Consider the following 18,077-nt stretch of genomic DNA (forward strand, 5'->3'; position numbering starts at 1 on the left):
AAAACTGACCTCCTCTTGACAACTTTCTTACAGAGATAATTCTGATAACACTGTTGGTGATATTAGTTAATGTGATTTTTAAATGTTGTATAATATTCCAAAATTTGGAATATCTGTTATGGTTTAGATATTAGGAGTCCTCCAAAACTCATGTGTGAGACAATGCAATAACGTTAGGAAGTGGAAGACTGAGTTATGAGAGTTTTAACATAATCAGTGTGTTAATCCACTAATAGAGATTAATTAGGTGGTAACTATAGGCAGGTAGGGTGTGGCTAGAGAAGGTGGGTCCTTGGGGGCATACCTTGGGTGTGTATATATTTTGTCCATAAGGGGAGTCTCTCTCTGCTTCCTGATTGTCATGTCTTGAGGTTTTTTCCTCCACCACACCTTTCCACCATGATGTTCTGCCTCATCTGGAGCCCCGAGGAATGGAGCTGGCTTCTTATGGACTGAGACCTCTGAAACTGTGAGCCCCAAAATAATTTTTCCTTCTCTAAAATTGTTCTTTTCAGATCTTTTAGTCACAGCATCAAAAAAGCTGACTAAAACACTTTTTAACTCAGTGAACCAATGATTTCAAAATATTACAAAATCATGCCTGGGTAAAATCTTTTGAAGTACAAAATAGATCAATGCATTTCTGATAAAAGAGCCTAAAAACTCCCACTGATAATTTTACAGATTCCACATTGTATTAACTTTTAAGAAACTGGAGTTTCATCGAGTTTGTGTACATTATCAAACAATATACACAATTATCTTTAAAAGCTATTAGAATATTTTTTTTCAAACTCACAAATTGATTTTTCTTCATAAGCTTCAACTAAAACAAGATACTACAAAAGTCTGAGTGTAGAGCAGATATGAGAATCCAGCTGTTTTCTATTAAGCTAGACTTTGAAGAGATTTGAAAACTGTAAATAACTGCTTTTCTCATTGAAGTTTTGTTTTGGAAAAAAGTTATTTTTCATAAACTATGCTACTTATGTTAACATGTAATGCATTGCTGTTTCTTTTAAATGAATAGATGAAGATTTCTCAGTGTTGATTTATGATAGGTTCGATTCAGTAGTCTCCTTTTCTGTGGTTTTGCCTTTCAGGGTTTCAGTTGCTGGGTCAACCATGGTCCAACAATATGAAATGGAAAATTTTAATAGAATTCACAGAGAAGTGGATTATAACATATTGTAAAGAAAAATACTTCATACCTAGGATTTATAATTTGGGAAAAACTCAAATCTTGGCCATTTTTAAGTACTGGGATAACTGAAGCCTAAATTGGACCTGAAGAAAACACAATTTGCCAAAATTGGCATTCCTTGGTAATCAACTTGACAAAGTATTTGTTGAAATTTTTAGTTTATGTAGAATCAGAATTACAAGAAATTATCTTAAAAGAATTCTTATGAATTTATGGTTTAGAAGTTTGGCTAGTGAGAACAAAATGTGTTTTTGCATATCAATTTTTTAAATTTTTAATTATAATAATTTATCATGGTATTATAATTTTGGAGTTTTCCTTCTGAAACATTTGAAATGGGAAATTAATTTTTAGTCTTTGTTTTATACTTATGTGGTAATATTAAATTTTACTAGGCACATATGTACAGGAAAAAACAGTATATACAGGGTTTGGCACTGTCTCTGGTTTCAGGCATCTACTGGTGGTCTTGGAACATGTTTTCATGTGGATAATGGGGGACAACTGTGCCATTAACCCACATTACAAAGTTATTTGGAATCTTCAATTTTTAAGAGTATAGTGAGTTCTAAGATCAAAATGTTTGAAGACTTCTGGTCTACATTAGGCCTAAGAGGATTCCAAATTGAACACAAGCAAATGAAGCTTCTCACTTTCCTCCTCTCCTGAGGCCAGGTTCACACCAATGAGGCAAAAATAAATCATCAAACTGAGGGGAAAAGGCTGATATTTACTGTTCCACCTTTGTGCCACAGGCCATTGTCTCTAACTTTCTCCTTGAGGAAAAACCATTGGGTGAGGCAAAATTAACCCATCCCCCTCTGATAGAAGAATGAGGTACCTTGCCCAATATCACACAGTGAAATGGCGACTGTACCCGTTCTTTTCAGCACTTCTTGTCAGACCAACATGAACAATTATCACGAATGTCTACATCCAAAATACTTTCGCCTGAAAGATCAGCACAACTGAAGTTAAATATGACTTTGGTTTATTGGAGTTGTCCCAATATCTGCCTTGCTATGTTGCTTCCCTGGGCTGGGAAAAACAATGGCATCAGAAAAAAGAATTACCAAATTTCCTGCAAAACTCTGTAAAGCAGCTGGGCCTCTCTTTAAACTTCTTGGAATCATTCCTCTTATTAAGAAAAAGGGTTGTTGGTTTCTTTTCTCCCTGCTTCTGTTTTTGTTCTGGCATTCTTTTGTGAGCATGGAACTGATTACTAAATAGGGTCAAACAGCTTGAGCTGGGCTTCCTGTGTGAATGAGAGCTGTGCTCATTTCCAGCCTTTCGTTTGATATGTTATCTGTGGCTGCTGTGCCCAACGCTGAAGTTTCAGATGGCTTCCTTCAATTTCCTGTACTGTGATAATGGTGGACACCGGTGCGCATGTGCACGTGTGGGTGGAGAGGAGGGCGTTTCTAAGTGCATTTACTTGGATTCTGTGAAGGATTTTCAGTACGACACAGCAAGGGTTATATGATTGAATAGAAAATGCACGTTAGCAAAACTGAGGGTCCTTCAGTTGTCTACCACTAATTACCTGCATGTTTTTTGACAAATTATTTAGCTTTTGAGCCCTTTTCTGCTTCCATTAAAAGGTTCCTTCTAGCACTGAAACTTTGTAACTCTGGTTGCTACACGAAGCTTCACTTTCCAATTTACTAGACTTTGCTGTTCTCAAACACCTTTTTTTTTTTTTTTTTTCTGATTCTACTTTCCATTCATTCTTTGTCTTCCTGCATTTGCCTTCGTTATTTCTACAGTACAAGTTCTAGAAATGCTCCTTCTCCATCATCTCTTACTATTCAGCTCCCATTATCTCTACAAAAAATATTACAAATGGTCGACTTTATCAGGAAAAAAGGTCTAGAATGTGCTTGCTTCCTGTTTTGTTTTTGGGGTGGCTGGAGCTTTGAGATTGGATTTCAACAGGATCCTCCCGAGGTCATTGAGGTGGCCCAGATATGCTGGACCTGGCAGCCACTTCTGTAGTTCTGATCTATTTTTTTAAAAATCCAATTAACTTTAAATATGCAGAAGAATGGTATATTTAATTCATCTGCTGTTATGTCTGAGTATGAACATTTAAAATGGAACCAGGACATGAAACTTCCTTTGCAAACTCTTCAGCTGTCCCACACTGATGGATTCCTTGAATCCTCTACAAGTGGGTTTAGTGCCATCTAGTGATGGGATGAGCTGATGTTTTGTGGCTGGATTCACATAGAGCTTGATGAAGAAAACCTGTCAGCTGTGAAGTGCAGGCAAATAGGGATTTAAACAAAATACTGGGAACATTTGCAGCAGATCACTTAGTATCCTGAAAGTTCAAATTTGTTATTAAACATGCAAATTTGTGTAAGTTACAGAATCCCTGGGACCATGCAAAATGAAGATTTATGGGTCCATGCACTTTAAGATATGAGTCATGTTTGGATTTTAACTTTTCAGTGAGATTTTTGTGTTCTTAGTGTGGGATCATTGTCTGATGGTAATTCATGCTCCTGTGCAAAACATTGAAAAGTTAGTTTTTAATCAACCTCAGTTTCTCTGCTCATCTGTAAAATATTTCTGAGAATTCTTCCAACTTTTAAAAATTTTTAACCATTTCCAAATGCTACAGTTCTGTGATTTACTCTAGAACTTAAACATACTTCAGGCCTGGAGCATGCTGGTAATTCCAGCAGCTCAGGAGGCTGAGGCAGGAGGATTGCAAGTTCGAGGCCAACCTTCACAATTTAGCGAGGCCCTAAACAATTTAGTGAGACACAGTCTCAAAGTAAAAAAGGGCTGGAGATGTGACTCAGTGGTTGAATATCCATGGGTTCAATCCCTGGTATCAAAGCCAAAAAAAAAACAAAACAAAACAAAACAAAACAAAACATACTTTATCCATGTGTTACATCCTCCCAGAGTTTAGTGTTAACCCAAGATGTGGACATAATACCAGTCATTGTCATGTATTGGGTCCTGCCATGTCACTGCCATTATTTTAGACAGTTTACACACATTTCATTTTTTATTTAGTATTTCTAAAATTCTGGTTTACAGAAACCTGCAAGATAAATATCACTATGCTCATTTTATAGATAAGGTATCCAAGGCTTGTCACACCCTGCTGTCCATGTTTGCAAACTTGTAAAGAAGATAAAAAAGAAAACAAACAAGACACAGACAGATGCCTTTCAATTTAGAACACCATTTGCAGTACAGAGCATGGTGTAGTTTGTTACATTCTGACAATAGGAAATGAACAGTATTTAAGCTGCATCAGAGAAGTTTCCTCTCGCTCTTTCCCACACCAAGAAAGTTGCTGGCAGAAGGCAATTGTTAGAGTTTATCTGGAAAAAAACTTTTTTTTTTCCCCCCAGAGAGAAATGAACATTTTTAAAGCTCTACGAGGTGCCCTGGCCAGAGCTGTTCCTTTCATTCACCTCTTGCCTGTAGGTTCAGTCGTGAGGAGAGGTGCAGAGTGGCCCTCAGGGTGACTGCCATTCCCAGATGCTGATGCAAGCCTGGCAGGTGGCAAGGGACCGTCAGCATCACTGCAGGTGCTTAGGCATGGCACGATGGCATCCACTTTGTTTTGGATGATTTCTTTATTTGGGTTCTTCTTTCAAAGCTGCAAAGCCTTTTCCAAAGTGTGCTAATGCATTTTATGTGGAAAACAAATCTTCTAGGTCTAAAAGTATGGGACACAGACCTGAATAAAGTTAAATGGACTTCTTTTCTCTAGCGTGAGACTTCTGGAAACCTTTCATCTGCTAACATGTACTTTTTATTTATTTTATATGTTAACCTTATTTTAAAACATAATTAAATGCTGTGCAAGTCTAGGTCAAACGATTCAAAGAAACTTAGTAGCTAGGAATAAGGCAGAAAATGCAACCCTTCTCCCAGTGCTTGGAATCCTGTGGCCTAGCCGATTTTAACAGATTTTTGTGCATGCAACTTTCCAAAAATGCCTGAGTAGCATCAGCTTATTTACATGGCATGGCACATTAATTCTGGTGAATATTTTTAAAATGAGCTGCAGCTGTCAAACAGCAGCTGAGCTCAGTTCCTGAGCAGCAATGACTGCGGTAGCTGCTGCCCCCTTGTGGGTAGGGCTCTCCTAGAGGCGCACTCCTGTCCTCTCAGCATGCCATCCATCCTCCTGTTACCCACCTGGTCATATATTCGTTAGGCCTTCGGCCTTGCTAGCCATGTTTAGAGTTAGTGATCAACCCCATATCGACCTCACATCCAGATGGGATTTCCTATATCCAAGAAATGAGTTATGAAATTTTAGAGTATGAATGTTTAAGAAGTCTATTAAGAATTCCTCTGTTGCATATGTTTGTATAAATATGTCAAATTATACTCTACTGTCATGTATATCTAAAAAGAACAAATAGAAAAATAAAAAGAATTCCATCACTGATAAACAATTTTGAGAATGCCTCATGCCCGACTCATTCAATCTTAGCATTTTAGTACCGACATCTAGTAAAGATGGCACGGTACTAACTGAATTCATCTTCACAGCAGCCCGATAAAGGCAGGTGCATGTAACAGGTATCATTTATAGATAAGGAACTGAGAGAGGTTAAGCAGCCTTCATCCCTCCTCAACTTCCAGATTTACTAAAGCCCCTCCCCCTGTTTCCCTCAGTGGTCTTTGATCCTCCAGATTTGTCTCAGAACTTGAGCTGATCCTGACATAGGCCTGCTGACCCAGGGCACTTCTTCCCTCCACACTCATCTCTCACTACTACTATCCTGGGGCCACTGCCTGGAGCATGACACGCTGGAACAAGCGAGTGTCAAATTCTATAAGAAGTTATATTAAGATATAAAAAGAAGCAAAAAGCAAATGTTATGTACACTCTTACTTCAATAAAGAAAAGAAGGCTGGAAGGACAGATGGGGATGAAATTTTGTTAGAGTTTGGGATAACATTTTTTTTTCTTCTTTTTTTTGTTTTCTTAACTTTCTGAAATATGGTTATATTAGTAAGTGAGAGAGATTGAGCTTTTTTGATTAGTTTCAAAATTCTTTCTCAAACCTGAGACCTCTGTCAACCCAGAGGGCCATCCTACAATATCACAAAATATGAGGTAAGCTTTACAAGAGTACTAATCAATTGCTTAATAATTGCTTGATATATATATAATAAAAATATGTGTGTATATAAAATATGTAAAATCTTGAATACCCATAAAAACTTACCAAAGCAACTATTATTATGTTCTTTTTTGAAATTGAGGAAGCCAAGGCTTAGAGAAAGCTAGTAATTTTTCCAAGATGACACTCGTGGGATTAAGATTTACAATTGCTTGGCTCATGTGACTTCAAAGTGCCCTCTCAGAAAAATCCACATTGCCTACATTTCTGTGGGCAATATTCACTCAAATTCTCTCAATTCATCAGTTGATTATCATTCAATCATCATCCGTCTGATAGAAACAATTATTATTTCCATTTTCAGGATTCCTAGAAATTTTGTTGCTTTATCAAGTCCACATGAAGAGTGTCAAACATTGCCAGAATCTACAGACTCTGATGGTGCTCCTGGGTCCAGCTTCTTCTGTCCCTGACTCATTATTACCAGGTATGCTTGCCTGGCTCCATTGTGGCCTTGGTGAGTTCCTGGATTCATCCTCTTGCCAAATCCTCTATCATAGCACATCAGAGTTGTTCTGTATTATCAGTAGAACAGAGCAGAGGTAGTGAAATGTCACAGTTGAGACTAAGTCATAAAAGGCATTATGGTTTCCATGGTTACTTGCTCACTGATCTTGAATCACTTACTGTGGGGGAAACCAATGGTATGTTGTAAGAACAAACATGGAAGCAATTTATGCAGAGGTCTGCTAAGGAACTAGGCCACCAGTCACCAGCTAAACTACTTAGTGTTCTTAGAAGCAGCCCCTTCAGCCCAATCAGGCCTGCAGATGCCCACAGTGCCAATGACATCTTGAGGGCAAGCCACCTCATGAAATACAGTCAGACCCATCCCACTACATCATTTTTAGATTCCCAATCCTTACACTGTGAGAAAACAAATATTTGGGGTTTTAAATCACTAAGTTTTGAGGGTAATTTGTCATGTAGCAATAAATAATGCCATTGCTAAAAAATTACATTACAATATTTTCACATTTGAGTTGAAAAGATAATTTTGTAAATTCAGGCAGATTCTTTTTATCCTAAAGTGATAGAAACCGAGTGATTTGTGTTATAGTTTGGATCTGGATTGTCCATTCCCTAAGGACTCTTGCATTGAAGACTTGGTAGCCAGCTGGTGCTACTATTGGGAAGCAATGGAACCTTTTAGAGGTGGGGCCTAGTTGGAAGAGGGGGGTCACTGGGACTGACTACCATGGGTATATTTTGTCCCCAGACCCTTGTTCTCTCACTGCTTCCTGGCTGCCATGAGGGGAGCAGCTTTGTTCCACCATGTCTTCTACCATGATACACTGCCTCACCTCAGGCTCAAATAACAGAGCCAAGTGGCCATGGACTGAAACCTCAGAACCTGAGCCAAAACTCTTTTAGTTGTTTATATCAGGTGTTCTGTCACAGTGACAGAGAGCTAACACAACTTGCCTTTTTTCTTACTCCTATTCTTCTACCACAAGTCCAGAAATTCCTTTTGTCTTTATTATATAATTTTTTATTTTAAACACGTATTTATTCAACACTGCATACATTGTAGAGAATTTAGCTATAAACAGAACATTCAAAATTTTTATTAAATAGCCAGGCATAGAGGTACATAGCTATAATCTCAACTTCTCAGGAGGCTGAGGCAGGGGAATTGCAAGTTGGAACCCACCCTGAACAACTTAGGGAGACCCTGTCTCGGGAAATAAAAACTTTAAAAATAAAAAGGGCTGGGATGTATTTCAGTGGTAGAGCACTTCCCTAGCATGTATAAGGTCCTGAGTTCAATACGGGACCCTTAGTGGAAACAAAAGATGCCACAGACCAATAGACCATATAGTTCCACCAGTAGAACCTGTATCACCTTATTCTTTAGCTCAATCACATGCCCTACATCACCAAAATGCCTCCAGTTTGCACACAGAATTTCATCTTACTAGGGAACAGGTCTGGACCATAGTTAAATAATGACCCCAATGTGTTGTCACCTCCCGGTCTTCAACTGGGGTAAATCCTCGGGGGCCTACACCAAATCACATTTGGCAGATGGATGTTATCCACGTATAATTTAGAAGAAAACGGTGGGTACATGTGTCTATCGACACCTATTGTCGTTCCATTTTTGCTACTGCGCAAATGGGAGCAACTGCTAATCACGTGATTAATCATTGCCTGGCTTTCGCGGTCATACGCAAACCTCAAGGCTTCAAAACCGAGGCCTGTGTCATCCGCCATCTTGGGCGAAGCAAGGTGGCCTCCACACTCCCCGAGCGTCTCCGTTTCTGCTTCCCCCCCTACACCAGAGACAAGTTTCGGGATTGGTTCCGGAGTCGCGGCGGGGCCCGGGGCGCTCTCCGCCTGCGCGAAGGAGGCTGAAAAATTACGGCCCCTGTCGGCCTCCACGATTTCTGCTCTCCGCCGCCGGGTATGGACTTCAATCTGAGCCGCGGCCCCCTGAGCCCACGCCCCAGCCCAGGCTGCCCTCAGCCTCCGATCCCGCCGCCGCCCTTGGACCAGCAGCAGCAGCCGCCGCAGCCAGACTCGTCCAAATCTGCGGTTCCTTAAAGCCCGGCCCCGCACCTAGGGTAGGCAGCGCGCCGCCGGCTTCCGGCTCGGCTCGGCTCCGCCCGCCATTCCTGCGACTACCGGCCCCCCCCCCGGGGGGGGGGGCGCCTCTGCCCGCGCCGCGGATCGGCGGCGTCCCGACCACTCCCCTCGGGGCCCGCGGCACGCCGCCTCCCTTAGCGAGCAACCCAAAGGCTGCACGCTGCCTGCAGAGCGGAAGCCCGGCGGCGGCCCGGGCGCTCCTGGCGGCCACCCAGAGCCACTGCACAGCGGAGGCGGGGAGCCCCGCGGGGGCCGTCAGCACCACCCGCTGTACCACCGGCAGCAGCCTCAGGGTCCCCCGGCCGGCGGGCCCCGCGGCCGCGGCGGAGAGATGTCTCTTGAGGAGGCCTGGAGAGAAAACTTACACACAGCGTAGTCGGTTGTTTGTTGGGAATCTACCTGCTGATATCAAAGAGGATGAATTCAAAAGGCTATTTGCAAAATACGGAGAACCAGGAGAAGTTTTTATCAATAAAGGCAAAGGATTCGGATTTATTAAACTTGAATCTAGAGCCTTGGCTAAAATTGCCAAAGCGGAACTTGATAATACACCCATGAGAGGTAGGCAGCTTCTGGTTCGCTTTGCCACACATGCTGCTGCCCTCTCTGTTCGTAATCTTTCGCCTAACGTGTCCAATGAACTTTTGGAAGAAGCCTTTAGCCAGTTTGGTCCTATTGAAAGGGCTGTTGTAATTGTAGATGATCGTGGAAGATCTACAGGGAAAGGCATTGTTGAATTTGCTTCTAAACCAGCAGCAAGAAAGGCATTTCAGCGATGCAGCGAAGGTGTTTTCCTACTGACGACAACTCCACGTCCAGTTATTGTGGAACCATTTGAACAATTAAATGATGAAGATGGTCTTCCTGAAAAACGTGCACAGAAGAATCCAATGTATCAAAAGGAGAGAGAAACACCACCTCGTTTTGCTCAGCATGGCACATTTGAGTATGAATATTCTCAGAGGTGGAAGTCCTTGGATGTAATGGAGAAACAGCAAAGAGAACAAGTTAAAAAAAAATGAAGGATGCAAAAGAAAAGTTTGAAAGTGAAATGGAAAATGCCTATCGTGAGCATCAGGCGAATTATTTGCATCAAGGTCGGATGAAATATCAGGAAGAAACGAGACATATGGAAGAATTTCACAATCAAAAAGTACAGAAATGTAAAGAAATGCATTTGAGGCAAGAGGAGAAACGATGCAGAAGGGAGGAAGAGATGATGATTGGCCAGTTTAAAATGGAAGAACAAATGGGACACCAAAGAGAAGGAAGTTACAGCCAGATGGGCTACATGGACACAAGAGAAAGAGACATGAGAATGGGTGGCGGAGGAGCAATGAACATGGGAGATGCCCATGGTTCAGGAAGGCAAAAATGTCCACCTCTAAGTGGTGGTGGTGGTGGTGGTGGCATTGGTTATGAAGCTAATCCTAGAGTTCCACCAGCAACCATGAGTGGTTCCATGATGGGAAGCAACAAGAGTACTGAGCCCTTTGGGCAGGAAGGTGAGGGGCCTATGAGTCAACAGGGTCCTAGAGGAATGGACCCTGGAACACCAGAAGGATATGGTAGAGTGAGAGAAGAATATGAAGCCCCCCCACAAAAAAAACCTCCGATTTCAGATGTGATAACTAGGCTTTCGTTCCAGTTTGTTTTTGTCTTTTCTTGTTTAGGTACCACTTTTAAATTCTTGCATTTTAATAAGAAAGCTTCCTTTTTATGAATGTTAGCAGTTTATTGACCTAATATTTGTAAATGGTTTGTTTGGCAAGTAAAATTATATAATGCAATGTTTGCAACAGGAGAAAAAAGTTTTTTTTTTTCTTTTACTTCCCTTTTCTTTTGTCTCTCTCTCTCTTTACTGTATAATGTCTGTCAAATTAATGGCAGTGTATCTTGTGCCACCAGACTTCCAGAATGCACTGATTTTTTTTCACTGTGCTTCAAATAAATAGACAAATAGTTATAATACTGATCTTCAACTTTGCCATTCATGCTTCTATGCACATTAGGCTAGGTGTTCCGCTTTGAAAGCATGAAAGTATTGCGGCCTTTGAATGGCAGGCATATGCCATTTCTGGGAAATGTATGTGGAGGCTAAATATTGCTTTCTACAAGTAACTGCCCCCTTGTTTTAAAAAGAAGAAATTCAGATGGAAGTAGTTCATGATTTGTTTGGCATTATAGGAAGCAAGCTGGTGCTAAGTATTTTTAAATGGTTATGTAAGCAAAACTGAACTGTAAATCTTTATTCAGAAATCTGTATTAAGATTATGGAATGGGTGCAAGACTTGGTAAGTGGAGAAAGTGGCCCTATGATCAATCCTTTCCTTAAAAGTTTTTGAAAAAAGTAGAAAGATCATTTTGTTGCATTTTCTCATTCTTGTTTTTAAAAGAACAACAAATTCCATGCCCTACAATTGACTTGTATTGAACTTTTACATTTGAATTAAAGATTGTTAAATATGTTAAAAAGAAAAAAAAGGAATTTAAAACCAATAGTGGTCTGACTTATGCCAGTTCTTCCTTTCAACACTTCTGTGCTTCCTTTCACAAGATAGGGATACCATACAGTACTCAAAGGCAAAGCAATAGAACATGCCAATAGACTACTTAAAGATTCAACTTCAAAGACAAAAAGGGAGAGATAGGTACTACCCCTCCCCACAGAACCAATTACATCATGCTCTTTTTACCTTAAATTTTTAAAATCATGAGGAGGGCAGCACCACATGCAGCCTAGAGACATCAAGTCTCTGGCCCTATTGGTGTAGCAGGAACGGTATGGTGAAAGGACTTGCAGTCAGGGAAATGGAAGGTGCTGGATCCAGTAATAATATGGGTAATAAACCATCCATGTTTGTATCTTTCCAGAAGATGCTGAGATGCCAATTTGGGTACCTGAGAAAGCAGTGTGTCATCACGATGGATCCAACAGTGAGACTCAAACCCCAGTTCAAAAGATAGAGGATCACTCTGTAAACAGTAGTGCTGAAGCAACAGCTGCTCTCAAATCCCAGCGGAGAAAAAGAACCAGGAAAAGGAAGCAGCCATTGAAAGACGCACTAAATGTAGATTCCCCCAACTTGGGCTCAGATCAAAGGACTGACGAGGAGAGCTTGGGATGTGATTGAGAGTCAGGGAACCACTGTGACGCCAGCTCTCATGTTTATGACGATGCTGGCTATTGTAAGTTGCCAGGTATGTATGGTGGCAGGAGAGACTTACTGGACATGTTTTCTAGACCCTCCTTTACTAATCCCACCTCCTGGGCAGGGGGGGTCTATTCCTGTGTTCACAAATCACTCTCCCATGGTGGGGGTCAATCTGACTGCCATATTACTCCCTCTCATTACTCTAATTATACTTCTTCTGGGTACAGTGTTGAGGCCCCTGTTTGCTTGTCTATTTGCCAGAAAATGGTGCTTACAAATCTCCCAGAAAAAGAAAACATCTTATGGTAGCACCCATGTTGACAGTGTTTCTGGTCCTTTGGATTTGGGAAAATATATACAAAAATCATCACTCAAGTGTCGTTTCCTAAATCTAGTCACGAGAACCCTGCCAATCACCGTCCACTTCCTTGCCCTGATTCCACCACCTTAGAACTGGGGAGTTTTCCCCGGTGGCTAGATTGTGCTAACCTAATCCCTGTGAGATAATATTTCCCATTCTGAGTCATATGTCCTGGACTGGTCTCTTAGACTTGATCTAGTACATCCTCATCATGAATTCATGTCTCCTGGAGGGTTTGTTGTAATATTTAAACCACAAGTTCAGGAGGCACACTGAAGGATTTATAGTGTCTGACTGCTGCTTTGGATTTTGTCAACTTCATGAGTCAATTACTAACAGATCTAGCCAGTGGTTGTACCACCAGCCCATATTATAATTTGTGGGCATGTGTGCAGTCTCCACTTCTTATTAACAGGAAATGTTAATATCACCAAAATGGACAGCAATCATTATTCTGTGCAGTGTACTAATTGTAATTTCACTAATTGTGTAACTAGGTATAACAGAATTCAAGATATTTTGGTTTTACACCAGCCTCCCTTTCTTATGCTTCCCACTAACATTACAGGCAAGATGCAGGGCTGCAAGTTCTTTAAGAACTTTATCGATTGACTTGGTCATGCTGTGCAGCAGGACTTATAATCTTTGGTACTTTTACCCTAATTTCAATAATTACTTCTGCAGGATGACAGAGGCAGTGATTGCAGAAGTGAAATTAGTAAAATTACAATTAGTACACTGCACAGAATAATGATTGCTGTTCATTTTGGTGATATTAACAATTCCTGTTAATTGAAGCCATTTAGGTTATCCAACAGCTTTTCTGAAAAACTGGCAGGAGATAACATGAGAATCTGATTCTTGTATGTATGGCTTGGATGTAGTGGTGCAGCTGCAAGAGATCTAAACCAACACTGTTATGATTCCAAATTTCTAATAGTTGCATCTTTATCTTTTCCCAATCCCATTGGGAACTATTGTATGGAATAGGTGTTAAATAATAAATTGATAAGCGACATGTGCCTGACCTTAAGCCTTTGTATCTGATCTCAGTAACCTCTAAAGCATTCAACTTAGCTTCAAGTTTATTGTCAATAGCCTCCTGATCTCGGAGGGCTCTGGAAGTATTTTATGTCAAAGCACTGACAAAATGGGTTGTCTGAATAACCTAAATGGCTTCAATCCTTAACATATGCTGAAACATACTACACGGTATCTCATAGGACTTGTTTTCTTGCTCTTAATTCTGTTTTATTTTCTCATAGTCAGCTGCAAGCTTGTGTGATCCCAGTTCCAGCACTCCAGCAGAAATATATCAGTTATGGTTAAAAAATAAAGAAGGGGAAGATACAGAGGATGAATGAGCCCCCGTCATCAGCTGATCCTGTGGTGTCGGCAAAAGCCAAGTCTGGGAAACATTCCTTGCTAAAAGACAAAGCTGTGTGAATAGCCTTGACACTCAGCTCTGATGCCAGCAGTTTTCAGACATTCTTACCCAGTACAATAAGTTTTCTGGGTACAACAGAATAGCTGTTAGATGTTCTGAATACTGTGACTTTGTAGTACACAAAGAAGCCTCTTGATAATTCTACAGGCCTTGAACAACTTGCAGAGCTTCTGTAGTTAAACTTACTGATCATGAGACCCTATATAATAAACATGTGGAGCCTGTTCTGAGTCACTGTTCCTCCATCAAAGGACAGTGTCCCACCTGGCCCCAGCTTTACTTAAAAATGTCTCTGTTTTTCTGAATCTCCTGTCACCCCTCCTTGTGATCTTTTGTTGTTGCTGGGCAGGTTGTGGTACACAGACATATCTTCTAGTGGCACTGAACTTTTATCTGGTCTACACTAGCCCTGGAATTTCTGGGTCATAACTTAGTATTGCAGATTGATTTATTTCATGACTCCCCCTTTCTCGGTCCTTTGCCATGTGAGTTTGTGGTATCTGCCACTACAGGATGTGCAAGTTTTTCCACATCTTGCTGTACATTATAACAACTTTTTAATTTGAGACATTCTTGGGTATTTTATTATCTAATTTTTACCCAAGTTTTGTTTGAAAACTCTCAAGGAATTATGGAATGTAAGACCACATAAACACTGGAGGAATGGAAACAGATTCAAACTAATGTAGCCAAGGTGGCATTATGTATACACCATGCTTATATATCATAAATATTTATATTGACATGGAGCAACCCAGTACAAACGATAAATCTCTAGATATATGCAGAATGTACAAAATAATCCTTACCCTTTAGTTCAAGTTTTACATTCCATCCTCAAAACTCTGCAGAGCCTTCTGCAGAGATAACTGTTTCTCTAGTGAATCAATGCAGTTGTCCTCAGCTCCTGGGGTAGCAGGGTGTGAAGAAAGGATGAGCAAGGGCAGCTGGTGCTTGAGCACGGGACTGTTCCTCTCCTGACATTGGATATGTCTCTCCTTGGGCCCAGGAGCTCTCTGGCCCTTTGGTCTCTTTGCTGTTCTTACTCTCTTCTTGCATCCAGTTCTGGTTTTCATTCATTGAATTCTGTTGTTCTGTGTGTGAGCCTATGGTGTACATTTGGGGTTGGGGCAGCAGAGTCGTTAGGGCAATGTTGAGCCCCACAGGAGGAAGAAAGGGTGTGAAGAGAAGCCACTTCTTGGTTTGGCCTTAGGGTGGAGCAGCTACAAAGCAATTAAACTTTTTTCCTGCAATACTTATTGCTTCTTTGCAATATAGACTACAAAGCTGTCTCTTTATTCATTCAGTTTGCTTTCGAAGACTGCTTTATAATTATTTTTATTTTGGTTTAGGCAAGGCCTCCAAAACTGCAGGCACAATGTGTGTGTTTGTGTGTGTGTGTGTGTGTGTGTGTGTGTGTGTGTGTGTGTGTGTGCACGCACCCAGGATGGGTCAGTGGCACAGCAGTGGGGAGATATCTGCTACACACATAAATGATTGCAAAATTTTGTACTGAGAGTGTTGACTGCTAACCGTCAACACGTGTCCATTAAACAAAGCTAAGTGTATTATATTTGTTGTATTTAGGGAAACATCATTTCTCAGTAGTGCCTCAAAAGAAGAAATTAGGATATTTCTATGACATCAGGGCCAAAGCTGGGCGATTTTAAGGAGACTCTTGCAAGGTGAAATCAGAATTGGGCAGCGTTTGCTGTAATAGCTTTGGTTGTATGGGCATGGTGAAATAAGGGTCTTGAAGCCATTGTTGATACATAAACCATGAGTGTAGAGATTACTCTTTTTAGTTGGTTTTCCTCTAGAACCATGCATTTCCTGGAGCAAGCAGCTCGGTTATTTTTACTTGGTCCTAATATTTAACCTAGACATAGGGAATTGCTTTGGTTTTAGTTGTTGGGTTCTATAAAAGTGGGATTATAAAGAAGGGAGGAATTCATTCTTTCAAAGGGAAGGTCATATGGAAATTCTCAGAATCACAATGGAGTCACTTGTGTCAACCAAACAATAAATAAGTAAACCCAGGAGGTTATGAAGGAAGGGTTCTCATGCACAATGGCCTGATAGTAACTATCCAAAAAGACTGTACCACAGCCTTGTGCAAAAGCCACTGCATACATGCGTACACACATACACACACACACACACACACACACACACACACACACACACAGCTTCCATAAGCACAACTACCTAGTAGCTATGTCTAGCTTTGGACAGGCACCACCTTTGCTTTTCATCCTGGTGGTCAAGGAGTATTATTTCAGAATATCTTATGTATCCCACGTCATTTTGCTTTTAAGAACTGCTTGCACAACCTCTTTAAATGTGCTCATGAGTTACCATGACATGTGCATTTCCTTTGCATTGCCATTCTGTTCCCAAATAAACGCAATACTCTTTAGAGAATCTCTGTGATTTGGGTTGACAGGAGTGAAGGAGGCGAGGTTGGGAAAAGCCCCACAGAACAGTTATCTGAGCCAGGGATTAAAGCACGAATCCAGAGAAGCAAGCTGGGAAAGAATTGAGAGTGTTCCTCACACTTTCATGTTGGGGCAGACTTCCTGGGGATCTTGTGTACTTGAAGATTCTGATTCTGTGGTTCTGGGTTTGCAAGTAAGGTTGATACTACTGGTCCATGGACCACACTTTGAAAAGTTGGCTCCTAGATCAAACAGAATGCTTTCAAAACCTTCTTGGCATGGGTTGATGAGATGTTTTCAGGGGATACTGGTGTGTTTCTGCAGCTGGATTGTCAAGTGTGAGATAAGAGGGTGTGTGTGTGGTGAGGCATGAAGAGGAAAAGAGCAGCCCCACTGAAGAAGGCTTGAATGCCCAAAGAGGTGTTGGGATTTGACTTTGTAAATCAGAGTTCCTGGCATGACAGCACATTAGAATCCCCTGGGACACAGAAGATCTGACTTGATGGGTTCCAAGTGGATCTTGTTCACTGCTGTGCATTAAAAGCTCTGAGAATATTCCTTTTCTCGGTTCATATTTCTTTTTTATTGTTTGTGATTGACAATTTTACATAATTTGGGATTACAGTGTGATAGCAGGGGCTTGGGTTGGGTTCTTTGTCTCATGAATTTGAAGAATGAAATTCATCTACACAGGGTGAGAGCAAAGTAATAGAATTTATTAGATTAAATGAAAGAGCAGAGCTCCCGAGGGGAGGGATCTGAGGAGACAGAGTGTGAGTGGCTATTGTCTAGGGTTTATATTGATCTACAGGGTTAAGAGAGCAGGCTACCTAACCAATCCCGGGTAAAGCACTCCGTGTCCTCAATCTTTTCACATGCTCTTTGGTGCAGTCTAGTTACAATGCCCCATTTTTTGGTGGGGATCTGGGTACCAGGCAGTAGATCTCTCACTTTCAGTTAGCTCTCTGTTGACCTGACCTTGATAAAGCCTGGCTTGTGCTGTAGTTTCTTAGCCTTGCTACACAGAGACGTGACCTTGAAGGAGTCCAAGTTTCCTGCCTGTTCATTTTAACCCCTTCTTCTGCCTCAGTGTGATACATGCATTGTGTAATAATAAAATCAGGGTCACTTGCCAGTTCTTGTCCTGTTTGCCTCTTAAAAGTGAAATATCTGTGCCACACATCAGGATAGCATATTATATTAGACCACGTGCCAGGGACCTAGGCGGCTGTTTCCTTTCCTGTGGTTTTGAATCTTCAGTGCAGGATCTATCTCATATGATTAGTCCAGAACTGTGATCACTAATATGTTGTTTGTGTAGAGGTTGTACAGTCAAGAAAACTGAGACTCAGGAGGGTTCAAGCAATTTGGTTAAGCCAGGATTAAAATAATCCAGAATGTTTGGAACCAGAAGTGTTTTGAATTTCAGATTTTTTTCAGATGTGGAAATATTTGCATGCATATGAGATATCTTGGAATGGGGCCCAAGTGTAAACATGAAAGTCATTTATATTTTGTATACACTTTATACATATTGCCTGAAGGTAATCTTACATAATAGTTCAAATTATTTTATGCATGAAACAAAGCTTCATAGTATGGAAGTTTTCTCTTGTGGCGTCATGTCAGTACTCAAAGAGTGGCTTCCCTTCTGCTGCATGTCCATCACATTCAATTTCTCACTTGTACCCTGGGGACTTTTCTCTGCAGGCCAG

The 18,077-nt window shown here is 41.0% G+C and overlaps 1 protein-coding gene across 1 annotated transcript in view; it reads left to right on the forward strand.

Moving 5' to 3' along the window:
- Positions 1–15,321, forward strand: part of LOC306662182 (uncharacterized protein) — a gene marked incomplete at its 5' end in the record, with an annotated part of 38,173 nt that extends 22,852 nt beyond the window's left edge. The window contains 4 exon segments of the mRNA XM_079141739.1: positions 8,521–9,975; positions 9,978–10,466; positions 11,836–12,162; positions 13,743–15,321. Coding sequence (XP_078997865.1) covers positions 8,521–9,975; positions 9,978–10,466; positions 11,836–12,095 — 2,204 coding nt within the window. The 3' untranslated portion in view covers positions 12,096–12,162; positions 13,743–15,321.
- Between the last annotated feature and the right edge of the window lie 2,756 nt (positions 15,322–18,077).

Source organism: Sciurus vulgaris (assembly GCF_902686455.1).
Source record: "Sciurus vulgaris genome assembly, chromosome: 5".
Taxonomy (NCBI): Eukaryota; Metazoa; Chordata; class Mammalia; order Rodentia; family Sciuridae; genus Sciurus; species Sciurus vulgaris.